Source organism: Anolis carolinensis, unplaced genomic scaffold, assembly GCF_035594765.1.
Source record: "Anolis carolinensis isolate JA03-04 unplaced genomic scaffold, rAnoCar3.1.pri scaffold_10, whole genome shotgun sequence".
Taxonomy (NCBI): Eukaryota; Metazoa; Chordata; class Lepidosauria; order Squamata; family Dactyloidae; genus Anolis; species Anolis carolinensis.
Genome location: NW_026943821.1, coordinates 11406131 through 11434024, shown reverse-complemented (window position 1 = coordinate 11434024; position 27894 = coordinate 11406131). Strand labels below are relative to the sequence as shown.

At 42.4% G+C, this 27894-nt stretch overlaps 1 protein-coding gene and 1 long non-coding RNA gene across 2 annotated transcripts; one reads left to right on the top strand and one right to left on the bottom strand.

Moving 5' to 3' along the window:
* Positions 1–27875, top strand: zc3h4 (zinc finger CCCH-type containing 4). The gene is made up of 14 exons (XM_008113800.3): positions 1–568; positions 12590–12806; positions 14704–14814; positions 15313–15526; positions 16355–16497; positions 16589–16685; positions 16895–17025; positions 17767–17871; positions 18973–19084; positions 20738–20847; positions 21057–21424; positions 21773–22041; positions 22272–22529; positions 23674–27875. Exons 1-14 carry the CDS (start codon positions 360–362, stop codon positions 25173–25175), a joined length of 3846 nt encoding a protein of 1281 aa, XP_008112007.1. The 5' UTR covers positions 1–359; the 3' UTR covers positions 25176–27875.
* LOC100554954 (uncharacterized) lies at positions 4502–8904 on the bottom strand. The gene is made up of 2 exons (XR_118789.4): positions 8254–8904; positions 4502–4733 (listed from the first exon to the last, which is right to left on the bottom strand). It is a non-coding gene; the product is annotated as an uncharacterized LOC100554954 (long non-coding RNA).
* Positions 27876–27894: the final 19 nt, after the last annotated feature.

Below are 27894 nucleotides of genomic sequence, written 5' to 3'. Positions count from 1 at the left end.
AGCACTCGGGCGATTCCGCTAGTGGGTCGGGTGTGTCCGTGTGCGCCGCTCGCTGGCCGAAGGGAGGAGGAAAGGAAAGGAGGGAGGGGGCCGTGCGCGCGCTCTCGCTCACGCGCGCCACCAGTCCTCAGGTTCAGGCTGAGGCGAGCTGAGTGAGCGAGCGGGCGGGCGCCATTTTGTGTGGTGCAGCAAAGCGGGCGCCTCGGAAGCAGCCGCGAGGCCCGCCCTGTACAACAGTGACTGTGCCCCGTCCGTCTCTCTCCTCCTCCTCGCCGCAAGCACCACCACCAAGCGACGCTCGCTCCCGCCCTCTCCCCTTTCGCACCGTGTTCCTACCCCTCCAGGCCTAGGCCCCGTCCATGGCGGTGGAAAGCCCGAGCGTGCCCCCGCCCAGCAGCCCCCCGCACTCTAGCCCCCCGTCCCCTTCTCCGGCCACCGCCGCTGCCGCCTCCTCCTCCTCCCTTCACAGCCACCAACACCACCAGGGCAGCAGCCCGGGCCACGGCGGCGCCCGGCCGCTCCAACAACAACACCACCACCTCCTCCACGGGCCCGGCCCGGACGAAAGGTCCAGTACCTGCCGATCTCTCTCTCTCTCTTTCTGTCTCTTCTGGGGCGATGGGGGCGGGGGAGGAAGGCGAACGGGGGCAGCAGGTAGGTGACAGGAGACAGAGGGCCTGGAGGGGGGCAGGAGGCAGAGGGAGGCCCAGGCTAGGAGTAGGAGCAGCCCTGGTTGTATTCTCACAGCTTCATCACAGGCCCAGATTCTGGTTATGCTCCTTAATGTGTTGAGAAATCAGTCTTCGGGCCCAATGCCAGGGCAAGAGAATCTAGAGTAAGCCTGGGCAAAGTTGGGCCCTCTAGGTATTTTGGACTTGGACTCCCAACATTCCTAACAGCCTCAGACCCTTTCCTTTTCCCTCTCAGCCGCTTAAGGGGCCTGAGGCTGTTAGGAATGGTGGGAGTCGTAATCCAAAACACCTAGAGGGCCCAACTTTGCCCAGGCCTGATCTACAATATCACCAAATCCCACTGTAACATTCTGCCTTATCCCATCCCAGCCACCCTCACCTCCACAATTTACAGACAGATTGAGAAGGTTATCCTATCTTCCCCCTTGATTTTGTTCCTCCAATAATCAATAATCACTTTTTAAAAATAATTTTTAAAATTCAATTTGCACCTTAACCCACTGCACCACTGGGGGTTCTATAATATACTATATTAGTGGTTCCCATTCTTATTTTGACCAGGGACCACTCTCCAACATTAGTACCAGAAGAGTTACAAATCAGTTTTGGTCAACTTTAGATTCGATTTGGTTATTTGCGGTGCCGATTCAGAAAATTGCATTGGATAGACCACACCAGCTATAGTTTCAGATACAGATCATATGCCATCCAGTAGTCGCCATCTGCTCGCTCACAGAAAACCATATTTAATAATCTAGAGGTGATGTGGTCTATCCAATGCAATTTTCTGAATCAGCACCACAAATATTTATTTATTTATTTATTTGTTTGCTACATTTATATGCCGCCCTTCTCACCCCGAAGGGGACTCAGAGTGGCTTACAAATTAAATTTACATACAATATTATGTTAGCATAGTACAATACTGGTAATAAATTACTATATTGTACAGTATCAATATATTGTAATATTAGTAATATTACATGTAAAATATAATATATAATTAATATTATTATATTGTATTATTAGTATCATATCGTATTACAATATATTACAAATAACTCCAGGAACAGACCTAAAAATGACACAAAGAAAAAACATATTGGGTTGCGCTGTGTTATTATCTGTAGTAATAACAGTGAGGCCATGGACCATATTTTAGTTCTTGCGTACCACTGGTGGTCCACAGACCAGAGGTTGGGAATCATTGCAATACAGTAACAAATCACAATGTGCACGTCCACCTTATGCCATCCACCCTCACCTCCCTAAATTGAAGCCATTAATGGACAAGTGAAGTAGGTTATTCTATCCCTCCCGCCATCACCAGGATTTTTGTTTCCACCACTACTCATAGTAGTGGCTACTCTTTTTAAAAGGGTTAGCACATTATATAAAGTAGAGTAACTAATCCCAATTAGAATTCTGACTTCCCCTCCCTCTCCAAGTCTCAGGACAGGCTACTTCCGTGTCAGTCCTATAACTAGTAAATCATGTTCTCTTCTATGATTGAACTTTCTTAATCATAGGCATATCTTACCCTGGTCATTTGAACCAAATTTTTGGTTTTTTTGATTAAATAAAAGTGTTTGTTTGAGGCTGGATAGAAACCATTTATTAGCTATATCTGGTAGAGTAATAGAGCTTTGGGATGCCTGCAGTATTGTGGAGGGGTCTCTTCATCCCCTTTTCTGTCCCTCCTTCCTCCCCAAGGAGTCCACTTTTACATGTGATGCAGGGGTTGGGTTGGTAAGTAATCTCTTTTATTGAATAATTCAATGTGTGCCTTGTTCCTTGATTTTTCCCTGCCACAGACAAAAAGAGACTGTTAAATCAGTAAGCATTACAGTGAAGCAGAACTCTGTCCCTTTCTGTTCATCTGATTGGTGAACCTTCCATGTATGGTATTTAGGAAAGTACTCACAAAAGCACACACTCATTCTTATTTCTTCCCCAGTTGTTTTCTTTAAAAGTTCAAAGTCCTATTATGTTTGCAGGTGAAAGAAACCTTTCCCACTCCACTGGCCCTCCCAAAGCAAAGCGTTATGTTGTTCCAGCTTGGGTTTTCATCTAGATGCTTTGCCTGCAAACTCCCATCTTCATTCCATTCTGTGGAAAGTGGACTCACATTGCACTTGGTGCAGGAGGTTCTGCCTGATAAACAGCAAAGGTGTTTCAGAAAGCAATCAGCAGCTCTAAAGTGTAACAAATCACAGTGTTCCCAAAGTCACTGCACACTCTTTTTCCCTTTCCCTCTGTTGAGGGTTTTTATTTATTTTTTTGTAATCAGTTGTCATGTACAGTATAAGCACCGTGTTGGCATCCCCTTTCAGTGTCCTATTGTAACCCACATAATCTGTGAAAAGTCTGTTTTGTCCATCACACAAATTAAGCAAATCTGAATTAACATAACTGTCTGTGATGTACATTAGGCTCTGTTCACCCAATCCATTGTTTTCCAAATCAAAATCCATGTATTAAACAAAACCATACACTTTGCCCCACAGTGCAGTGTTCTGTTTATTCTGAGTGGAAAGCGAAACATTTTATGAATGCCACATATTCATTTACATGACATGTTGGCTTATATATTTTTCAGTCTGCCTTTCCTCCAGTTTGAAAAAGTAGGAAACATTCATGCAACAAAGAGGAAAGAGCAGGAAATGTTTTAAATTTTAAAAGTGCAACTCACAATCACAAATTATTATTATTCCACTTTTTCTTATTGTTCTTCCTCATGCTTTGTGACGTCTCATATCTTCATATGTGAATCAGTATCAAAGCTATTTTTGCTATTAGTTTGACTAGAATTTTCCAGAGTCCATTCCTAATCACTAGCCTGCTTCTGATATCTGGAGTAGATACAGCCATTTGGCTTTTAAGGCGTATAGCCTTGGCCAACAATTGAACCCATTTTTCCTTTGAGGCAATAATTCCATAATAGTCTAAAAGTATGAGTTCTGCCAATAGTTGGTAGCACGAAAGTCCACACTTTCAGTGATTAAAAGTATAGCAGTTTTACATTTTCTTATCACTAGTTTTTCAGCAAATTACAAGTTTGCAACTTTAGCTGATGATGTCATGGGCAGCTGAATTCATGTAAATGGTTGATATGACTCAGTAAAACAGGAAAGAGATGACAGGAAAATGGTACAAAGAGTTGCAGGAGATTTGAGATTTGAACAGAGGCATGCTTAAACTTGGAATGTCAATTATTGTCTTACTATTGAGACCTCGTTCCTTTAAATTTATCATTGTTATTAGCATCTACGTGGAACTTTCCTACAGTGCTCAAAACACTTCACACATTAAGGGAGGCTTGGAAGCCAAGACTTTGTAAAAATTACAGAGAAAAATGCAGGATGTGTACAAAGACTGTTTCACTATTTCACAAAGGACCAGGAATTACTTGAAAAGTACAAGTTTATTTGTACCATCAGGACTGCTTATGTACCTGGCAGTCCTGTCTGACACATAAACTTTCTAAATGGAAAGTGATTAAAATAGGAATCCCAGTTGAGCATCTTATAATGGTATAGTTGGCAAATTCCATAAAGGAATTGCATTTTTGCCAGTAACAGAGTTGCAGAAAGGATAATTTTAGCTGGGCAAGCTTTTTTACTCTTCCACTCCAGTCAGTGCTTGGGGCTGGTGAAGGTCTAGCTGGTATTTACTGAACTTCTAGTTGTGTTCCACTGCCAGAGCCCCTAGAGTTATGTCCCCTGTTGAGTCGCGCACGTGTATACTTGATTCTTCTATGAATGTCATGAACCAGCTATAGGAGGAATAGTGTAAAAATGCAAACTAACTCGGACAGAAACAGGTTTATTAACTGGCAGTTTGAAACAGCCATTACAAAGATGGGTGGGATATGAAATTCTGTGTTAGAGTAGGCCCTAATCCCCCAAATACCTCTTTAACTTTAGACACATTGTAGATAAATAGTTCTTGAATTATTGGAGATCGAGGAGTCAAAGCTGAGTGATTAGGAGAGAGGATTGTTGCCAAGTGCTGTCTTCTGTGATGCTGTGTCTAAGAAACCTAAAAAATCAGTAACAGGAAAGTTAGATTACTTCTGGCAAAGATCAAACTATTCATAAGAAGCATCCTGCATGCATCATTAATTTTTGTGGCAGAATTATGGCAGTTTTCACCCTTCTCTATACTTTCGTTGGTCCATCAATCCATAGAATTGGTATTGTCAAATAATATTTTTCAGATTCAGAGCTCAGTTGATTACTTTTGGATTACAGAATGCTTTTGAGGTGTTCCAGCAACTGCAGTAGGGCCCCATCCCTCCAACGGATTTCTCTATAGAGTCTTTCTTCCCCAGAGGGGGTAAATTGAACTGTGAACCTGAATTCCAACCATGTTTATCTTCTTTGGAAGCACAAATGTTTTAAGGGAAGTAAGGCAAAATATGAGGTGCCAGTGGTACAGTCACCCTGTTTGTGTAACTTCCATGAAATATTTTAGGCCTTATAAGCCTGCTATAAACTCTGATAAAGGGAAAATTGGTACTAAAACCCTGTTGCAAGAAAGCGTTGAGATGGAGAATGAGATCCAGTTCTGAACTTCTTTGTTCAGTTGTGAGTCCTATTGAATTCATTGAGAGTGACTTCCACTGGAAGAACATGTGGATAATATTTCAGTACATGAATGTCCTATTCATTTCAGTGGAGTTTAGCTACATATAAATGTTCTGAAGACTATTGTTCTTTGGTAGCAAACTTTGCCATTTAAGATGTCAAGATTGTTCTGTGAGATCTTTACTTGGTAGTAATTTTGGTAGCCTAAAATGCACCATGGTCTTATATAACAACAGAAGTTAGGATTTTGCTTGTCGCATTAAATATACATATAATGTACAGGTATGGAAATATATCTTATACATTCTTACACTTACCTAAACAAACATGGGCCATTTTTTCATATTTGACTTCACAAATTGATAATGTCAAAAGTTCTATTTGCTGGGCAAAAAAATAAGAATTTATACATAGTTGTCAAATTTTGAAACTGCAAAAAAAGTATGCACCATAAATATTTGATCTTTCACCAAAACCATACTTTTACTTAGAAAAAAATTGCCTCACAAGCAATGGGATTTTTGGGGGGAGGGGGGGGGCGGGATCACAAAAAGTCATGAAATGTGAAAAATCTCATAGTACTTTAAAGCCCACCCACCTTTAAAGTGTTTTGGTGTGTTGTAACATCCTTTTTGTTAGGGACTAGAAAACATCTAGGTATTCTTCACATCACTAGACTCAGAAATACTGTGACCATTTCTGATCCAAAGGGTATTATAGGGTCAAAAAAGTTGCAAAAAAGATTGGAGAACATTTCCCCCAAGGAAGAGGCATACTATTTGGGCCACATCAGTCTTAGAAAATAGATAATTCAATGAACACATAAGATATGTATAAAATAAGGCATGATGTGGAAAAAGAGCGAAGGAAAGTTTTTCTTCCTCTTTCATATTATTGGAGCGCAATTTAAATTGAATGATGTGGGATTCAGGACAGAACCAATTACTCCCTTTGCTCATGTCAAGGTTAATGTGAAATTTGGTGTATATGTAATGGTTATCAATTTGAGCAATTTAAAAGTAATCTCCATCAGTGTTCATTAATAGATATATTCTCTCTCTCTTTCTTTAAATGATCTTTATTAAAGATTTTTTCCTTTGTTACATTATATAAAATCAGAGGGAAGGGGCAGGTGGGAAGAGATTGTGCTGGAAGGGTGGGGAGGGGGTGGGGAGAATTGTGGGTAAAAAGGGAGGGGAGTAGAACAGGGAGGGGTAGTGGGGATAGGGTTGTTCAAAGGGGAAATTAAAAATGGGGTAGTTTGACTTCCACTTCAATTCCAGAGGGGAAAGTTTCCCATAGTCCTTTTCCTCATCCTCTTTCTTCATTCGTTTCTTCAGATTTCTTGTTCTTTCTTCTTATCACAAATGCGGGTGTTGGGGTTTCCATTCTTAAAATTTTTCTCTGTTCTTCTTTTTATTTAGTAATCTTTCTAGTATTTAGATATCTCTCTACTTGTTGCCAATTCGTTTCCTTCCTTGATTTTCCCTGATTCTTTGCTATTAGATAGGTTAGCCTATCCATATTTTTTATTTCTAGTATTTTGATTAGCCACTCTTCCTTGGTAGGGATTTCTTTTTGCCTCCAATATCTAGCGTAGGTAATCCTGGCCGCTGTTGTTAAGTAGGTCATTAATTTTTCTTCATTTAGATTTAGGTGGGGTTTAAAAATTCCCAGTAGATGATTTCATTTTTTTAAATAAATTTAATATCTATAATTGTCTAAACATATTCATGAATTATTGACCAAAATTCTTTTGCTTTTTTGCACCCCCACCTTATGTGGTAGTAGGTGCCCTTTTCTTCTCCGCATTTCCAACATTTATAATTATTGCTTTTGTTTATAATTGCTAATTTTTTAGGAGTGATATGCCACCTATGAAACATTTTCATCCAATTTTTTTTAATTGATAAGCATATGTAAATTTAAGTTTCCTGCCCCAGCAGGCTTCCCATTCCTCCATTAGAATTGGTCTGCCTATATCATTAGACCATTTGATCATGCAGTTTTTAACCAACTCCATTTCCGTATTCCATTCTAATAACATTTTATATATCCTTGAAATGGTTCTTTCTTCTGTAAATAATATTCTATCCCATACATTATTCTTGTCCATAAATCCCACTATCTTATCTTTCTTATAGTATTCTTTAAGTTGGCCGTATTGTAACCATGAAATGTTTATAAATTCTTCCTTAATTTCCTGTTGTGATTTGAGTGTATAGTCCGTTCCCTGTTTTTTAATTAATTCCTCGTATTCATTAATATATATATTCTCCAATAGCAGAGCTAATTTTCCTCTGTATAGGAATTGCTGGGGTACATAACCAAGAGAATGCTGTTTTTCTCACATCCTTCTAAGGGGCTTTCCATTGTGGCAGCTGCTTGGTCCCCACCAGAAGGGAATGCTTGACTGGAGAGGCCTTTGTTTTGCCTGATCCAGCATTGCTTTTCTTATGTTCCAATAGTATTGTGGCCCAGGCATACATTAACCATTTATTTTCTAGGCTCCATCAACCTGTAAGACTTAATGCTATAGTATACTGCTTTAAACCTAAGTTCTGATTGCCATTGTAAACGACTTAGAATAGGGCACAGTCGTGCTGCAATGTAAAGGGGGAAGGTGTTTCTCTCTTGCCCAGCCTCTGAATAAATAGATGATTAGATCTATCATCTATTTGCTCAGAGGCTGGGCAAGAGAGAAACACCTCCCCCCTTTACATTGCAGAATGACCGTGTCCTATTCTAAGTAGTTTACAATGCGTGTGTTTTCCCGGCTTTCACCTGCCCTACAAGCATAGTTTCCTTGCTTGAGTTTTGACAGAAGCATTTTTGTTGTTTCTGCTAATTTTGAGCACCAAGTGAGAAGTTGGAAATCATTGTCTCAGCTATAAGTTAGATGTAAACTGGTCACTGTAATAATGTAAAAGCTGGATTTGTCAGTCCAGAAGAGTAAAAGCAGAAGTACATACCATTTCCTTAATTAGTTTCCATCCTGCAATTTTGGCCTCCTTTGATTGCTGGTGTACCTCTCTTGTAGTCAATCCCATTCAGTTTCATTTAAGCCACTATGTCTTCCTTGTATTTATTTAGTACTCTCTTGAGCCCTCTTGTTCTCTTTCCCTGTTCTTTACTTCCTTGTCCCATGCCTGGAAGAGCTTTCCACATCGACTCCGTGTTTCTTGAGCCAGTTCCCAGTCTTTTGCTGCTGATCTCCAGGTGGTCTCCTGACCAAGCTTCATTGATTCTCTTCACCTTTCCCCAAACATATGATCTTTGTAGGCTTGAGCTCTTGCTACCGATGGCATAATTGACATTAAATACATATCATTGTAGCTGAGCTGTATATTGTTGTTGCCCTATATTGCTTCTTGCTATGGCTTCCTAGGAGAATTGGAAGAAGCCATTTTGGTACTCTTCAGAGTCAGGTGTTATTTGGACAACGCATGTCTCTGAAGTAGCTATTCAAATAGATTTCAGTTGTGTAATCCGTGAGGTCATACAGGCAATTATGATGTAATACATTATGTGATGCTCAGGGTTCTGCATTGTAGTAAGAGGGTTGGATACTGTGGTGGATCAACCACAGGGAGAGCAAGTGTCCTCAGTATCTGCTTTAACTTTTGAAACCCCCAATAGCCACATGGCAACCTCTCTACTTTGCTCTATAACCAGATTGAACATGTATGGCAAGCTCTATACTGAAGTCAACAGAGCCCTGTAACTTTCAGTAATAATAATTAGAGTTGTTGAATTGCTTTTCACACAGCCTTGAACCACTAAGTTTTTGATCACTTTAATATTTTTGTTGGACCACAATGAATGCTATCATAATCTGGCTGCAATTCTAAACATGCTTACTAGGGAGAAAGCCCCAGTATGAACACAGTAGGACTAATCTCTGACTAAGCATGCATAAATTGGTATAAGCCTAAAGTTCAATCCTTTAGCATTTCATATTCCCAAATTAAATATGCTGTGTTCACTTCCAAGGTAAATATTTAGGTGAATGGGACTGGTGCTGTTACAGGAACATGGCTAAAAGCTAAAAGAGCCCTCAAAATCATTACTTCATCTTTGTTAAAAACATACTTATATTTCTCCAAATCCCCCATTTCCTGGGAATTGATGTGTTTAGTGCTCTCTTAGTTTTGGTTTTTCTCAGAAGTTGAACAAGTAGAGCTAATTTTGTTATTTTCTGGCATTGTGTTGCCAGATTTGATTCTGATTAGTTCTTAGGAATTGCAATTGTACACTTATCCATTTGTGGAAGTATGGCAAATAATTCTGGACATTGCTAGTAGGTTTTGTTCATTCCCTGTCAAAGATAGCACAATGCCTTTGAAAGCAGAGGCATGTCACAGTTAATAATAATCCCTTGAGTAATAGAAATGCAAGTTCCTATGGTCAGATGGTAGAAAAACAGAATTACAGTATATGCAGGCTTTTAGGAGTGATTTGATAGGCTTTTTAAAGAAAGTTTTGATGAAAAAAACAGCTACTCAGCAACAAGAACACCTACTGAACACAATATTTCTAGTACAGGAAATGTTCAGTGCATCATCTGGTATTCACTATAAGGCAGAAAAGGTTTTACAGAGAGAAACAATGCAAACCACATTTGAGTCTCACTATGGAAACAGTCCTGTCAGTAATAACCATGAAGCCAAATCTTGGCTCTAAATATATAGAACTCTTAGTATTAGCTTTCTGCAAGCATTCTGGAATAAATTTGAGCAGGTGTGAGTGTCTCTGTGCCTCCAGGAACTCTGTATTGTATGAAACATTTTAAACACTGGAAGCCAGATTGAAAAATGAAGGTCTCAGCATAATTATTCACACAGCATATGTTGGTCTCAGCATAATTATGCACACAGCATAATTCTAGGATAGGAACACAGTGGTGGTTCTTTATTTGAAACATTTTAGGTGAACATTTCATAATCACTTGACAATATTTTTTTTAAAATGAGAAGTGCCTGGTAACCTCTAACATGGTTATTTATACACGTATACACAGTCTAGTAATTGTGGCAAAATGGACTGTGTTTTTATTAATCAGTTTATGTTGTTATGAGCCACATTTCTGGCATGAACATTGTCTCTGTTAAAAGCAACATGTGAACAATCCAGAGCTAGAATCTTAGTAGGTTTGTGTCTTGAATTAGGACTGGTTAGGTATGACATTGCTTTAAATTACATAGTTTGTGCCATTTGACTGAAAAGCACTGGAGCTTCACAGATTATCTTGAAACTGTTTTAAAATACAATGCATTTACTGTTAGCTGTTCAGAATTCTTGGAATCAGTCCATTGAAATTTGGGGCTTAACTTTCTTATGAAAACTGAAATCCCACTGATTTCAATGAGTCTAATTTTGTTTACTCTAAATTAACTAAATTAGTATCTATACCAAGCTCGTGTATAAGCTTAGATCATAACCAGTATTCAAAAGTGATAACAAAAATATATTCCAAGACAGAACATCTTTATATGTTCTTGAACAAATCAAACCATAGCTGAAACTATCAGGTTTTTTTCCAGCTGTGGATAGCCAAAGCAATAGTCTTGTGCATACTTCCTGGAAGTAAGTCCTGTTGAGCTCAGTGGGGGTTATGTCTGAGTCAAATTACATAGGAAGAGGCCATTGTGTCCCTTTTTTAATATGCCGCTGTCACTAATACCTTGGAAATATCTTGTGGCAGTATTGAATGGCAGCAGTGAGTATGCCTCCACCAATATATATTGGTAGCCAGTATGAAGGGAGTTCCTTTTCTTGATTCTTTAGCATACGTTCAGTGCATTATAGATTTAAAGGCTGTTATTATGGTAACTAATGGAACTACAAGTGGCCTTAGAATATCAGCTTACTAGTTTTACTTTCAGATAGATGAAATCAACACGCTTGCCTAGTGTCCGCAGTGCTTCTGCTGCAGTCGAAGAACAACAGTGTGCTAAACAGTGCTAGGATGTTATCAGGTACCTGTTGGTCTTTTCCCATTAAGTGCTTGTCACTTTTGTTGGCTACACAAGAACACCAGACAGTAAATAAGGGACAGTGAGTACTTTCTGACGCACTTTGCCACCTCAGTGTGAGAAACGGAATACACCTATGTTCCTGATCAAGGAGTCAAACAAATGCAATCCCATGTAGTGTTCAAAAAATTATACAATCGTCTAGTAATCTACTGATAAGATTGTCTCCTGTGAGAGAGAAGCTATGGTTGTTGCGGCTTAGGCGCAACCAGATATATGTTATAGCTCACCTATGGGCACTAATGGGCCACCTGCATTTGTTTTCCAGTATTGTATTCTCCTAATGCCTGTAAAAGGTAAAGGTTTTCCCCTGACGTTAAGTCCAGTCATGTCTGACTCTGGGGGTTGGTGCTCATCTCCATTACTAAGCCGAAGAGCCGGCGTTGTCCGTAGACACCTCCAAGGTCATGTGGCCGGCATGACTGCATGGAGCACCGTTACCTTCCCGCCGGAGCAGTACCTATTGATCTACTCACATTGGCATGTTTTCGAACTGCTAGGTTGACAGGAGCTGGAGCTAACAGCAGCTGCTCACGCCGCTCCCGGGACTTGAACCTGGGACCTTTCGGTCTCCAGCTCAGTGCTTTTACACACTCTGCCACCGGGGCTCCTAATGCCTGTACTAGGTAGCAATTTATTTTCAGTAAGAGAATGTGGTGCTTTTTATTGAATTTCTTTCTGCTTTGGACTGGAAATCAAAGTGCTGGATAATTTTAGGATTTTTATGCTTAAAAGACATGGAGTTTTTTTAGCTTGAGAGTAAAGGAAGGATCCTTTCTTGGTGTTACTTTTCTGTGTGCTCTTGGAAGGCCCCCTTTAAAATTTGCCTCTTCAGTAATAGCAGCAGGTTCATGACAAAGGGAATTCCAGTTTCTGTTTGGATAGCAAATGGCCAAGGTAGCTTCCTGCTTTTATTTTATCTTGCAGAGAATATTGTTAATTGTGGTGGTTGGATTTTTGGGGTATTGCATGCATGTTTATGTCCCCTTTCAGATTCTTGGAGCTAAAGCAACCCGTCTGATGATGTTGGACTACAGCTCCCATGATTCCTAACCATAAGAAAACATTGCTAACTCCCAGGCTAGAACTATATTGCTATTTGTATGTGACCAGTGGGCTCAAGCATGAGGAAGCTGTTTCGGGGAGTAAGTCTGCTCTGAGGGTTTTTTTTGGCGAACTTGCTCAGACAGTACATAGGGAGTCTTATTTACCTCAGCTGACAGGTCTCTTTTTCTCTCTACAACCAAATGATCATGGTTTGGTATCTTTTCAGGGAGGATGGGGAGCTGGAAGAAGGGGAATTGGAAGATGATGGTGGTGAGGAGCCAAACGAGGCTTCAGAGTCACATGAAAAGAATCGGAAGGAAAAAACAGAGAAGCATCACAGTGACTCAGATGAAGAAAAGACTCACCGGAGAAAAAGGAAACGCCGGAAAGAGCGAGAGAAGGAGAAACGAAGATCAAAAAAGAAACGGAAATCCAAGCACAAGGTGAGTGAGGCTGAAGAGTATTAGGTTCTACTATCTGCCTTTTTAGCCTTCCTTTCGTGCTTGCTCAGCTCTGGGGCAGAGGTTTGACAAATCACAGGAAGTTCCCAGCATAGGTTGTCTTCCTGCCTTAAGCCTCTTAAAGTGCAGTCTTCAATTCTGAGCTTGGAGTGGAGAGAGATTCAGGTCAGCTCCATCCTGGCAGGCTCCCAGAAAGGAACAATGGAATGCCAGAAAGCAACAAACACTTTCAAGCTACCGCCAGAACTCCCATGCCTCTCCAGTCAGTGGCAATCACAAACCCTGCATGCTCACTGCTTCTTTTCCTCTTCTTCATCTCTCTTCACAAACTCATACACTCCTCTTCTCTCAAATGGAAAAAACCCTGCCCTGCAAAAATATTGAGACATACACTGATGCACACACTGGTTGTTCCCAACCCCACATGGTAGAAGACCAATAAACAATCTGTCCAGTTCACCTATTTCCTCAAGTTGTCATTGGCCAACTATGCCAAGGTCCATTTCTATAATACACTTAAAAGACAAAGAACAAATCACCCAACATGCCCCACAAAGTACTTCAAAATAGGCAGTCTTTCTAGAAGGAGCAGTCTTTGTCAGGCATCGCTGAGGTTCAAATATGGGCCAAAATACACAGCTCACCAGTACTGCAGCTACAGCCTCTCCAGTCTGTATGGCTTCACATGCCATTCCTGTTAGCCTCACTGATAAACTAGGAGGCAAGATGTCATGCACCGCTGTCCGTGTTCAGATGATTACATCAAATACAGGACTTCCAATTCTCTTTCTGTCTCTGATGATGGGTCTCCCTAGCTGCCACCATTTTGGGAAATCCCCCTTCTTGGGGGATTTCCCTGGTGTGTTTTTCCACATGTATCTAGCTGCCATTGATTTGCATGGTGTTCAAATTAGTTACACCTAGTCCATAAACATCTAACCTTGGTGCCTTTTTAGGGTATGCTCCTCAGCCGATAGGGCTTCAGATTTTCAAGCAAAGTGCACATTCTTTTGACACATCCCATTTTCAGCTCATTCACTTTTGGAAATTAGGCAATAGTGTTTTCTACTCTTATATCAGCTCCAAGGTTAGAGATTCTTTTAAGTCAGAGGTGGGTATACCGGGCTTCAGTCTATTTTGCTACATCCAGCCCCTTAAAACTGCTCAAAATGATCCCACCCCAAGCCATTAGCATTACTGTTCAATGTGATTTTTCTTTCTCTGATATCAATGGAGTTTGGACATGTGTTTCCAAATGGCCATTTCTGACCATAGGACTGAACCATCAGTGACATCCTTCCTCCTGATCTGCTGTGCAAAAGTAATCTTGCTTGATGAACCGAGGATAGTGTTCACTAGAAACAACCAGGAGCTATAGAGACATATGAATGGGTAGAACTGATTGTTGTTGAATTAGAAACAAACATGATAAGTAGTGATTAAATATAGAAGGAGATTAGAGGATACATTTCTTGATTGAAAACAGCTGGTACCGATTCACATATGTTGCTAGAGAAAAATGAACAGATGAGATTGAGTAACAAAAAAATCTTTATCCTGTTGGAAAAATCAAAATCTTTGGCTTATAAATTTATGGAAGCTGGGATGAAACATACTCTGAAATCCCAATTTCCATAAGTGCGTCTAAGAGCTACCTGCTTCCTCTTCAGATTTGGAAATCTGGTAGTTGATAAACATATAGCCTTTAGTATATTGAGGCATTAAAGAGTTCCCACAAAGAGAGAATAGTCTATAGTAGAGAACTTGTAGGAGCCAAGACACTTTTCCAGCCAATAACCAGAAATTGGTTAAATAAAGTCATATGATGTCCAAGGTGGGGGCTTATGACCATCAATAACAGCTTAGGCCTTCTTTGCAGCGCCATGCTTCCTCCAGTGATGACTTCTCAGACTATAGTGATGACTCTGACTTCAGCCCAAGTGAAAAAGTCCACCGGAAGTATAGAGAGTACAGTCCTGTCTACCCTCCGGTAAGAATTTGGTATCACAAGTATGTTTGATTATTCAAAGAGAATTGAGTTTTATGTCAGGAACCATTCTGCTTTTGGAGGGTATCCCCTTCCAATAATTAGGCTGAGATCCTGTCCAGTAAGCACTGGAGTTTAGCTTGATGAATAGTGGCAGAAGAATGAAGGGTGACAGCAGAAGCAGTGTTATTTGGGTTTAGCTTAAAGCTAACTTGGTGTCAGTGGACTGTGCCTACTTTATAGTAAAAATGGTTATGGGGTGGATGTTATCTTACAGCAGGCCTGCACAACCTGTTTTTTGGGCCTTTAACTCTCAAAAGACCTAACCAGCTTGTTCAATGCTCAGGAATTCTGGGAGCTGAAGTCAAAAACAGCTGGAGGGTTGCGGTGATGCAGGCCTGTTTTAGAGGATGTTTAGGGGGGATCATTTGTATCCTCTCCCTTCATGCATCCAAAGTCATTCATTCATTCATTTTTAACCATATGTTTGTTTGTCTCCAGCCCCACCAGCCATACTCATCGTCTCACAGTGCCCCTAAAAAGGGGTACTCTAAAATGGAGAGCAAGAACTACCCCATGTATGATGATTATGAAAATGAAGGGTATTGTGACTATGAAGGTGATGATGATGACCTGGGAAAAGAAGAGTATGATGATTTTGCAAAGGAACTGAACCAGTACCGAAGGGCTAAGGAAGGGTCTCATAGAAGTCGAGGTATATTTCCCTTTACCCTTCATCCCAGATTTAAGCAGCTTGATGGTTATTTAGCATAGAAGCCGAAAGAATTATACTCTCAACATTGTTAAGCTTGTCTCCCCAAACAAAAATATAGTGTGCCCTAAAGTCAACAGTTTTTGGCAATTCTAAAGAATTTGATGGGTTATTAAGTGGCCTTGGCTGTGGATTTTTATTAAAAGCAAAAGGTCTGGAAATGGAAGCAGTTTAAAATTATCATCAGTGAGGAGTTGTGAGGTCTCGGTTGGTTTTCATATAGGTCTTTAGGAACTTTCTGTAGATTCCTAGGTTGGCCCGCCTAAATTCCAGTTGTCGTTAGTACTGGGGGTCATCCAGCATTCTTAATTGGCCAACTTTGCATTTATGTTTTATTCTCTTTTATTTTGAGAGCTTAGTCATAAGGTTGCAAACTTACTCTCTTTCGTAACTTTGTTGGAGTAGGGTAGCATTATTACTCTTTTGTAGCAAAAATAGCAGAGACTGACTTGATGGCACTTGATTGTGCAATCATTTGCCATAAGCTGGCTGAACTGAAATCCTCAAAAACATATTGTAAGTACAATTATTTTATGGTGCCATTAGTCTCTTCGTTGCAGTTTTTATTTTCTATGGTGTTAGTCCATGAAATCCAAATATATTTTTTGGAAAATTGAGCTTTTGCATGACACTTGTACACTCTTCAGTAGACAGAAAAATGATGCAGAGGGCTTTTGTGCTTTTTCTTGCATAACAATGAAGCTTATCAGAATATTATCCACAATATTTAATTGTGCACTGGAGTCTGATTAGTTTTGTTTGCTCTAACAGGTGGTCGTGGTCGAGGCCGAGGTTACCGTGGACGTGGAAGAGGAGGAATGAGAGGCCGAGGCATGGGCAGGGGCAGCCGTGGTAGGGGAAGAGGAGACCACCCTGATGACGATGAAGAGGAAATGTTTGAAGAGGACATGGAGGTGGGTTTGAAGGACACGAGCCCCTTGAAGCTGGCCAGCTCCCAATTATGATTGCCCAGTGATGAACCCTTTCCTCTTTTTTGACTAACAGTACTGTGAAGGAGACGAACCCATGGGTGAGGAAGACTATGATGACTATTCCAAAGAACTGAACCAGTATCGCAGAAGCAAGGAAGGCCGGGGTAGAGGTATGTGGGTTTGAGGTCTACAAGAGCCTTATCATCCGGAAGAGCCACTGATAGGCAAGCCAGAGGAAGGGTTGAACAGTACCTCAGGAACATTGCCTTCTTCTGGGTCTATATGTTCAGCTTGTTGGACTCGGGAATTTAATAAATGGTGTTAATTGAAAAAGGCTTGCTACCATTTAATCTTTTTGACAAAAATGTACTCGTTTTAGGTATGGGTCGTGGCCGAGGTCGTTCAAGGGGGCGAGGAGGCAAAGGGATGGGCCGTGGAAGAGGCCATCGTGGCAGAAGCATGGGCAAAGGAATGAATGATGACGATGATTACTACGATGAAGACATGGGGGTGAGTGATAGATCCCCTTGACAAGGCTCCTTTTGTCTTACATGCACACGTTATCCCTGAAGAATCACATTTGCATTTTAAAGTGCTAGAGCTGACTGTATCTTTGAAAGTCTAAGTGGGATTAAGTATCTTTCACTTGTTGCTTGTCTCTTTCACTGTTGCTTGTGCCAATATGCCAGCTGCATCCTTTCCTGGAAGGAGGGTAATCACAGTTATTAAGACTTTTGGTAACATATTGTACATTTACTGGAGACAATATAATGACTTCACTTAGCACAGTATATAGAAGCTTGTCACTGACCAGTCAGAGGGATTACATCTCACCCGTTGTAAAGTAATTGTATGGGCTCCCCATCAATTTCTGGATTCAGTTCAAGTGTACTAACCTTAACTGAAATCCTTAAGTTGTCAAAGAATAAATAACCAATTTGTCCTATGTGAATATGCCTGACTACTTTGGAGGTCCTTCAGTGGATCTCTCAGCTGTCTTAGATGGGGTGTCTCGTATTGGTTTCCCCAGCTTTGGAGCCAGGGCACAGGAAGCTGGTGTAGAGCTGTTCACCTTCATGGACCACTCAGCAGTTTCATTGTTACTGCGTCCTTGGCTTCCTTTTGTCATTGGCATGGCCTCCAACTTTTGCTGTTTCGTTTTTTATAGATTTTTTTTTCAGTTTTGTAAACTTTGGGAAGATTTGACTGAAAAGTTATACATAAATAACATAAATGTTGTGATTCCCTTAGGATGGTGGTGGGAGTTACAGGCGGAACGACCATGATAAATCTCACCAATCAGATAAGAAAGGAAAAGTGATCTGCAAATATTTTGTGGAGGGAAGATGTACCTGGGTACGTATTCAGTACAATTTGCATGTGATATTGTTATGTGTTGTGGCCAGATATTTAAAATTGCTAGAACTTTGATATTGATATTTGAGAAAAAGATGTACAATGCTTACTTATGTATCAGATTAAAACGTTTCTGCTTTAGCAACATGAAATGCCTTGTGCTTAATCTAGCATATATACTTGCATTGTTTCATTTATTTATGAAATTACAGAATATAAAAATCCTTAGATTTGTTCAAACAAAACAGTGACTGTCTCCTATCCTACAAGCTGTTTTTCTTTGCCACCTATAGCATATTTGTTTTAGTATAAAAGTGTAAAAATTAAAACAAAAATGTAAATTGTGCAATTGAATAAGTTGTGTTACTGGAAAAAGACATTGTGCAAATGCAGTTAAGGACTAGAAGCATATTTCAATAGGGTTTAATTCATCACTAAATTATTGAACTCATCAGTAATATATTGTCACAAATAATGAAGACCATACTCTCCTTCCGGCCTTCGTTTTGTAATCTTATGCAGGAATGAAATAGGGGCTGTCACTTCATTCACCCATTAACTTCAGTGGAAGTGTTTAAATTGGTACTACATTATTTGTAAGCATAACATTACACTGGGGCAGGTCCAATCTTGTGAGTGAGTTTCAGATTCTGACTAAGCCCTCCCTCTCTCCTGCCATATCTTCAGCTCTGCCCACTTTTGTTCCTTGTTCCAGTTGTGTAATAATAATAATAATAATAATACCATAAGTTGTGTACCATAAGTGTCACAGTTACATTAGTACTAGCACGAGGAGCCTTAATAATGAACCTGTCCTCAGCTCTTGAGAGGCATAGCTAAAGAACAGGGTGGCACTATGAGAGATTCTTCTGGGAGCAATACTTTCCAAAGCAGCCATTCCTTTAGGTGGGCAGGGGTATTGTTGTCTCCTCAGAAAACTGGAAGGAAAGAGAACAGGTGTTCCTACCTCCTAGGGATGAGCTCCAGAACTGTTCTTTGTGTTCAGGTGCAGAACTGTTATAATTTGAAACCTTTAAAAGTCATTCCTTGGACATTGTTCTATAGTCTTAACTAAGCCGTCGTTTCTGCATTTCTCCACAGGGGGAACACTGCAATTTTAGCCATGATATTGAGCTACCAAAGAAGCGGGAATTGTGCAAGTTTTACATTACCGGTTACTGTGCCAGAGCTGAGAATTGTCCGTACATGCATGATATCTTTTCTGGTCCCTTTATTACAGGACATGATTCTTAAGTCCCTCATTTGTACAGGGTCGGTAATGGGGAGCAGGGCCGTAGCCAGGGTGTGTGTGTGTGTTTGTATGTGTGTGTGTTAAAAGTTCAACTCTCCAAATGTGTCAGGTTAAAAAAAACCTGGTTTACTCATAAATTGGTTAACCAGTTAAAATTCATGAGTAAACCAGGTTTCCGGGGGGGGGGGGGGGGGGGGTGAAACCAAATAGCCAGTTTTCATCTAAAAAATAGGAGCAGTACAACTAACTGCAGATAAATCAGTAAGGGTGACCTGAATGTCCTTAACAGCCACTAATTGCAAGGAGGGATTTGGGATCTCTCTCTTATCTCATGAGCAGGCCATGCACAGAGAGGGCTTAAGGAAGTAACCCCAAAAGGAAGTTGCCCGTGTGTGTGTGTTTCAACACAGACTCCTTAAAGCGCCAGACCAGATGTTAGTAAAAATACAGTTTATTAGTTCACAACCAAAAGGAGCCCAAAAACAAACTCAAAAGGCTCAGAACACTTAATCTTCAGTGTGAAACACAGAATTCCCAGCAAACAACACAAAACCCCAGACCCTGGAAAATAATCCGGATTAACCCGGAGTATAATCCAGTTTAAAAACAAACTTTGTAAAACAACAAAGAAGGCACTCCAATTCCCAGCAGGACGTCAGCAGGCAGGAATTGACGACTAGCAGGGGCCTGAAGACCTCTGTTGAAGTCACCCAGATACAATGACGTCGTTGAATCCAATCCGGATCAGCAATACGAAATCCAGTCCAGGTCAGAGAAGGAGAAGTCCGTAATACGAAATCCAGTCCAGGTCATACACAGAGCCAAAGCGTAGAATGCAGCAAGGCAACTAATGCATAAGATCAACACAAAGCAGTCCAGAGTAAGAACCCTCACAGTTCCAACCCCCACAGCCATGGATAATCCAGATTAAATTTACGTTCACAGAAGTCTTCCCAAGGCACGTCTTCCCAAACAGCTCACGTGAACACACAAACACCCAACAACACTTTGCCGACTGCAAAGGTGATCCATTTCCCAAACCCACTTTTATTCACAAATCATCCTCAGAACTAGAATCAGCCAACACCTGCTAGCAGCTGCAGCCTGTTGCCTCAATTCCTCCTCAGAGCTAGAATCAGACAACGCCCCACCAGACCTCCTTTCAGCTGAAGCCCCTTGCCGATCCCTCCACCCAGTCCATCTTTTATCCAAACCCATAATTCCCCAAGACCCAGCTGGATCCTCACTGTGCCAACCCTCAAACGTGTCGCTACTTGTAGGTTCTCTACAGATGTCCTGGATCTCCCGCACCTTAGTCCAGTCCATTACCTCATCCCCTGAACTTGTCATCCCATCCTCCTGATTCTCAACCCCATCATCCCCCTCAAAGCCCTCAAATGTGTCATCATCAGTAAGCTCCATACATATTTCCCGGATCTGCTTCCTTTGTTGCTCCTCATCGGAGTCTTGCTCACAAGTAGTCTTTCCTCCTCTTCTAGTGCACCTAGTAGTATCATTACTCAAAGACTCCATCACAACAGTGTGTGTGTGTGTGTGTGTGTGGTTTTGTCCTTTTGGTTCTTGGAATGATTTATTTTCCTTAATTCCTGACACGGGACTTCCCTTGTAAGCTGTTCCATACGACTGGAAACTGCATAAATGGTGATGACTGTATGTTTTCCCATGACCCGCTTACAGATGAGACACGAGAGCTGCTGGATAAGGTAAAGGGAATGAGGTTTCTGCTACTGCTTCCATCACCAAAGGTGGCTTTGCCCCTGACAGAGGATGGTATTTGCTAGCATAACCCTTGAAAGGCATGGATGCTCCAGGATCTTGCAAAGTGTGGGGATGAGGAGTAGGGGGCATTGGTCACTGTTGAAATGCTGTCTGCCTCTCCCTCACTGCATATGTTCTTATTTTGATCATTCAGATGTTGGCAGATGATGCTGAAGCAGGAGCAGAAGATGAAAAGGAAGTAGAAGAGCTCAAGAAACAAGGCATCAACCCTTTACCCAAACCACCTCCTGGAGTAGGACTTCTTCCCACTCCTCCTCGACCACCAGGACCACCAGCTCCAACATCTCCCAATGGCCGGCCAATGCCCGGAGGCCCACCTGCTCCTCCACCCCCGCCGCCACCTGTTCCGCCCCCAGGGCCTCCACAGATGCCGCCTCCAACCCATGAGCCGCTGTCACCTCAGCAGCTACAGCAGCAGCAGGACATGTTTAAGAAGATCCCCTCGTTGTTTGAGATTGTTGTGAGGCCCACAGGGCAGTTGGCAGAGAAACTGGGTGTGAGGTACGTATCACTGTCCCCTCAAGTACAGATTTTGGTAGGAGAGAGAAAAGCATTTGCAGTGCAAGTGAAGTTGATTATCAGATTCATGTCCCTGGCAGAAGAAGGTGATTTTGGTTTAGGCTTTGAAATCCCTGCTCCCTTCCTCATGTCTGGCCACAGATTTTCTGTGCTATGGTCCTTCTTGACTTCCTGATATACAGTAGGAGGTCATGTGCAGCAGCACAGCCTGACCTATCCCTCCCTTTGATAAAAAGGGAAGAGGTAACCCACTTCTTCATCAGAGAGGCTGTATAATGCTGGCCCAGGGTTGATTCCCTGACCCTTGCTGCATTTTTTCCTTCTCTGTAGGCATCCAGATATGTCTCCCCCGCGGTTTCCTCCAGACATGCCTCCAGACATGCTTCCTGACATGCCTCCCGACGTGTGCCCAGATGTTTGTCCTGACATGTCAATGGGTCCAGGGATAAACTCTGGCCCTCCAGTGGGTCCTGGACCCCCAATGCTGCCCTTTGGTCCTGATGAGATTCCTTCTGGTCCTCCTGCACCAGATTTCTATGACAATTTCTACCAGCATCCAGAAGGCATGGAGATGGATACTAGCATGATGGGTAGCACAGGCAAGTATCTGTTGTGAGTGCAGATGTAAACGTGTGCCTTCTTTGAATTACACATGCCATTTCTTCCAGGAAGACATGGCTGGCTGAGTGTGCTGGCAGTTTTGATGCTGGCTGGCTGGGTGTGCTGGCACCAACTGGATCTGAGAGGCTTCTTGCTTGTGGAAGCTCTCATCAATATCTGTTATCTGCCATTGTTCTTACTGTCTCTTTTCTGGCTCTATTTTCCACAGGAGAGGGTTACGGGAACTATGAGGAGATGCATGAATTGCCGGGGGAGAATATCTTCCCTGACCCCACCCTCGAGCCTGATTCCTTTGGTGAAGGCGGGAGTGGCTCAAGACTGCAGAAACCTCCCACCAACATCCCCGACTTCCTGCCATCCACTCAGAGGGCCCTGTACATGCGTATCCACCATAAGCAACAGGAGGAAGAAGAAAGAGCTCGGCGGCAGACCGATGGTTGCAAACAGGAACGGGACCATGAAGAAGGCAAGTACTTCAGTATGAGCCTCTTTCCCCCTGGGCTTGTACCTCAAGCCACTCACTCTGGAATAGGCAGTTTCCCAGCTTTGTAACACTTAGGAGGCTTCAATGTACTCTAGCCATTAAGTCATCTTTCCTTCATTTCTTGAGGTGACCCTGAGCATTTCTTTTTGTGCCTGGGGGTGTTGTGACTTTCTTCAGCTCTAGCTGAAGAGAAAAAATTTGCTCTCCTGTGGAAGAGCCATCAACTATCCCTGATACTTGGTGCAGTTCTTATCTGCTTCTGTTCCAGCTCAGTCTGTAGTAGTGGAGCTCACGTGTGTGGATGCTCCTGTGTAGCTCTATTCCTGATTCAGCACATGTAAAAGTGAGGGTGTCTTTTTAAGATCCAATTGATTTGTAAGGAATGTTCTTTTCATAGCAGAGCATCTTAACAGGAGACAAGGAGAATAATGAGCATTGTTAGTCACTGTCCCTGAAGCATTGTCTGACTTCATGTCAGATCTCCTTGCTTGGATGATGGTGGTGGGCAGGAGCTGGGATTAGATTTCCTTTCTACATTGCAAATTGCTCTTCCAAGTTTTTGGAGGGAGCATTAGGCTATTCATTTCAGAAAATATCTCCTATGTGATCAGTCTCTCTCAAGACTTCCTTGTTCTGTCAGCTCACTGTTTGATACCGTGTTTCCCCGAAAATAAGACAGTGTCTTATATTATTTTTTGCTCCCAAAGATGTGCTAGGTCTTATTTTCAGGGGATGTCTTATTTTTCCATGAAGAAGAATTCACATTTATTGTTGAACAAAAAAAATGAACATTTATTATATACTGTACAGTAGTTGTCATCACAAACCAACATAACCAAACCAGACAACATGTGACTCCTGTCAAGAATTTCTTGTTACTACCATTATTTCCATTTCCATTTACCAATCCTGCATGCTCTGGTGTTTCGTTTGGCGGGCGCCGGGCATGCTTCCAAACAAAAACTTTGCTAGGTCTTACTTTCGGGGGAGGCCTTATATTTAGCAATTCAGCAAAACCTCTGCTAGGTTTTATTTTTTGGGGATGTCTTATTTTCGGGGAAACAGGGTATAGCGGTAGTGGTGCATCAGTAACATGGGCTCATGTTTATGTCTATTGCACTTCCAGGTGATACTGGCAATTGGTATTCCAGTGATGAAGATGAGGGCAGCATCAGTGTCAGCTCCATCTTGAAGACATTGCGGCAACAAAGTTCCAACAAGCCCCACGAAGATGCCTCTGGTAATGCTGGTCCAGCCTCAGGCAGGAGTGACCCTCGACTCCAAAAGGCCCAGCAGCCTGGAAGTGGCCGGCCAGCCGACCCTCGTCTTCTGCGTGATCCCAGGCTTTCACGAAACCTGGATCCTTCAGCTCCATCTGGGGCTGGAGACGCAGGGCCCACTGACCCAAGATTGGCCCGACACATTCCTCCCTCTGCCCCCAAACCAGATCCACTGCATTCCAGCCCCAGCTCTACTCTTCAGAAATCTATTCTGGAGGAAGAGGAAGGGGAAAGGGCCCTCAGGGACAAGCCAGTCACAATCCCCTTGGAGCCACTGCCCAATCATACCCTCAGGGACCCGCGCTGCCAGCTACAGCAGTTCAGCCACATCAAGAAAGATGTGGTTCTGATTATGCCCAATTTTGCCCGCATGGTGCTATGGAGCCCCGAGGATCTCATCCCGCTGCCTGTCCCTAAACAAGACTTTGTCCCTGTCCCTGCTCCTCTTCAATCTCTGCCTGCTCTTGACCCTCGCTTAAACCGGGCTCAGAGTGCTAGCCTCTCTGATCCCAGGCAACGCGGGGCAGCAGCAGCAGCAGCTCCAGTGGAGTCCTCAACCAGCTCCAGTCTCCCAGATTTCGAGCTGCTCTCCAGGATTCTGAAGACAGTCAATGCAGCAGGTGGCAGTCCTGGCCAGAGCGACAAGCCAAGCGATCCCCGGACACGGAAGGCCACCTCCGACCCCAGGCTCCTCAAAGCATCTGAGCAGGCATTGCCAGGGCCCTCAAAGCCTTCTGAAGCCAACTCCCCGGCAGCTACTCCTGTTTCTGACTCTGAAACGACACCTAGCATAGCTCCCTATGACCCCCGCCTGCTGACTGCTGGAGGGCTCAGCAGGGGCACTGGCCAAAGCAGTGTCCTCAGTGGGATCAGCCTCTATGACCCCCGGACTCCTGGCTCAGCCAGCAAGACTGCTGATTCCCCTGGTGAGGGGGGCTCAGCTGCCAAGGGACCCGATAACAGCAGTAAAGGCAGCAAAGGGAAGGAGCCCTTGTTTATGCGTCGGTCGGCCCTGGATCAGTTGGAGGTGGAAAGGCCTAGTGCGGAACCTGCCACTGACCGCTACAACAGCTACAATCGGCCTAGAGCCAAGGCTGTGGTGGCTTCCTCCACTGCTGGTGGCACCTCTACTACTGCAACTGCCTCAGAGACTCCCCCACAGCCTGGTGTCCACAACCTCCCTGTTCCACCCATCTATGGAATGGTGAAGCAGGCCTCTAAGTCTGGGACAGGCAGCCCCTTCGCGGGGAACAGCCCTGCTCAGGAGGGTGGTGAGGTGCAGGACGCAGGCTCCTTAAAGGATGTTTTTAAAGGCTTTGACCCAACCGCCTCCCCGTTCTGCCAGTAGTATTAAAAGACTTGCAAATGCAGCCTTGTGTCCAAGAGAAGCCACAGTGTTCGTAACTTTTTTTATTCCATTAATGCTCCCTTCAAAATATCTCTTGTATATATAGATTGCTCAGCCCTTCAGCGTGTAATCTCTTGGCTTCATTGTAAACATGTAATCAGAGTATCACAAATAGTGCTAGCCAGCAATGTGTGATGCCCCAAGAGTTCCACCGTGGACATTTTTTTGGCACTCCGCCGGAAATCATTCAGTGTCTTTAAATCTTCTTTGAAAAACTGGGCCAGCTCATCCCATTGGTCCCTTTAGCCTTTTCTTTGCACAGAGGGCATGTTTGAACCTCACCTGCTTCTCCTTCCCAGGTCTTACCTGTGAAGATGAAGAAGAAGAAACTGGTGGGGGGAAAAGAAAAGACTGTTCCTTCCTGTAGTTTAAAGGGATGAAGCTGTCAGCCATACTGATCTGTAGAATATATGTATCTTCATTTCTTATACTGTAACAAAGTATGTGTATCATAGCCTTTTTTAAAAAAAAGAAAAAAGCAACAACAAATCTAGTGCAGTGAAAATTACCATGGAGAAGTAACCATGTTGAATTATTTTTGTAATTGTATTTTGTTTTAAGTACCTGTTTTTCTGCCATTTCCTTGAAGTTACTGGATTGTGACAAGATCCAGTTGGGCTAGAACAGGGTGCTACACCTGGTTGGCCTCTCGGGATGTGGGGTGGGGGTGGGAGGGAAAGAAAACTGATGCGTTCTACCAAAACCAAGTTTGTAGTATTCAAATTAAATTATTGATGTCCCTCAGATTTTGCTTGTATGTCTTCTCCACTCTTCCTCTAAAAAAGACAGAGACTACCAATGCCCAAGTGCTTTTTGCAGATGGTTATGTCCAATAATGACAGGGAGTTCCACAGACCCTTTTATGGTAGTGGAACGGGGCACATCTTGTGTGTCAGTCCAGAGCATCCGCGGTCTAGTGTGGCTTAAAAGTGGAACTGTTGTTAGTGAACAATCCTTTTGGTAGCTGTCATAAACTGCCTAGAGGCCAGAAATAAGCACTAGAGACTCTCTGACTCCCCTTGAAGGAGTATTTTAGGGGCTGCATATTATGTATTATAACTACTCACCAAGTTGTATGCAAAACCGGACTGTTTGGCAAGGTTGCAGCCTACCGTTGCCACCTCCATAGCATCTCCTCCAAAGTCCTGCAGGGTATATAATTTTGGCTCTTGACTATGGTCTTGGACCAGCCGCTTAAAAAGTGGCATCCTATTGTCTGAGTTGAAAGCACAACTTCGTAGCAAGAAAATCCCTACTGCCTGTCAGTGTTGTCCTTTCCACACCTTTACTTGTGTTTTCAGGAATCTCCAGACAAGTGGGTGCATTCACCCAGCTCCTCTTGAGGAGATGGTATTGGGGGGTGGGGGGGATATTCTCCAAGGGTATGAGCAGTTATTTGAAAAAGTGTACTCTTTATTTTAAAGAGTGGGAAAACACGGGCTGCCCCAGCTTCTTAAAACCAAGAAACTTGCCCCCCTTCTGCTCAAGGAAACTCAATTACGTCAATATAGGGGGTGAAAGAAAAGATGCCAAGTATTGGGAAACCATGTTCTTGAAACAAATGCATGTGGCAGTAGAGTTTAGCTTCTTCCTCAAGAGCTGAAACAGGCTGGCCTGCCCCAAAGAGTGGACACTAGTCTTTATAGCTTTCAATCTATAGTATTATTTAGGGGTAGTATGAGGTGAGTAGCTGCTTCTTGTCAGCTCTGTTATAAGTTCATCTGCCTTGCCTCACTAGGAAAAGGTATGTAGAATCTGAAAACAGCTTTCAGAAGTATGCATGACTTGGTGATGAGGTCAGGGGGATAAGAATGATGATCTGGTGGAGATGAGCACAGTTAGTGCTTCTTGAAATTTTGACTTTAAAAACAAGAGGGCAAAAGACTTCTGTGCATCAGGCATATTAATTTAATTTAAATGTTGTTTCTTTCTAGCCTCTGGAGTGTTAAACCCACAGTATAGGGCAAAAACTGTTTTAAGGACAGAAAATAATTACTACTACCACAAACTACAAACTGAATTCTGTTTTCCTTCAATGGAAACCAAAATGGCCAGCTGCCAGTCTACAAACTGAGGTGTTTGTAGAGTTACACTGTTACAGCTCTGCATGCACATACATTGATATCTGAGTATTGTAGTTCTGTAACAGGGAAGAAAACTAGAACAGAATTCCTTAAAACCTCCCAAAACTATTGTTCCCAGGGCTCTTTGGTGAAGCTATGACTCGTAAACTGGTGTAAGGTTTGTGAGTGTAACTTTAACTAGAGAAGTGCTTTGTGAAATAATTCTGTCTCGTGAGCTTGCTTAGGTATAGATGCTCAGTGAAACTTTTATAATAACTTGGGTTTTTTGTAAAAGAAATATAAAGTTCCCTCAGAAGCCCATGAATAGCAAAAACTAAAAACCTTTGCTAACTGATGAAACCAGTCTGCCAGAGCTTTATAAAAATGCTATAAAATGTAAATATTGACAAGGGGTTTGTATATATTGTACTGGTATTTTTACAGTGATTTTTTTTTGGTTGCATGGCTCCGTTTACTTCCTTTTTTTATCACACATGTTGTCTTCCAACAATGTCATCCAGACTTAAGTCTCCTCTTATCATTGTACTGCTGACATTAAATGATGCAGTGATTTTAAGGGCTGCTGTCTCTTTGAT

Coding starts and splice junctions, on each gene's coding strand:
- zc3h4 (XM_008113800.3), top strand. CDS start 360: ATGGCGGTGGAAAGCCCGAGCGTGCCCCCGCCCAGCAGCCCCCCGCAC. Junction 569..12,589: donor GGGCCCGGCCCGGACGAAAG/GTCCAGTACCTG, acceptor GTATCTTTTCAG/GGAGGATGGGGAGCTGGAAG. Junction 16,686..16,894: donor CAAGGAAGGCCGGGGTAGAG/GTATGTGGGTTT, acceptor TACTCGTTTTAG/GTATGGGTCGTGGCCGAGGT.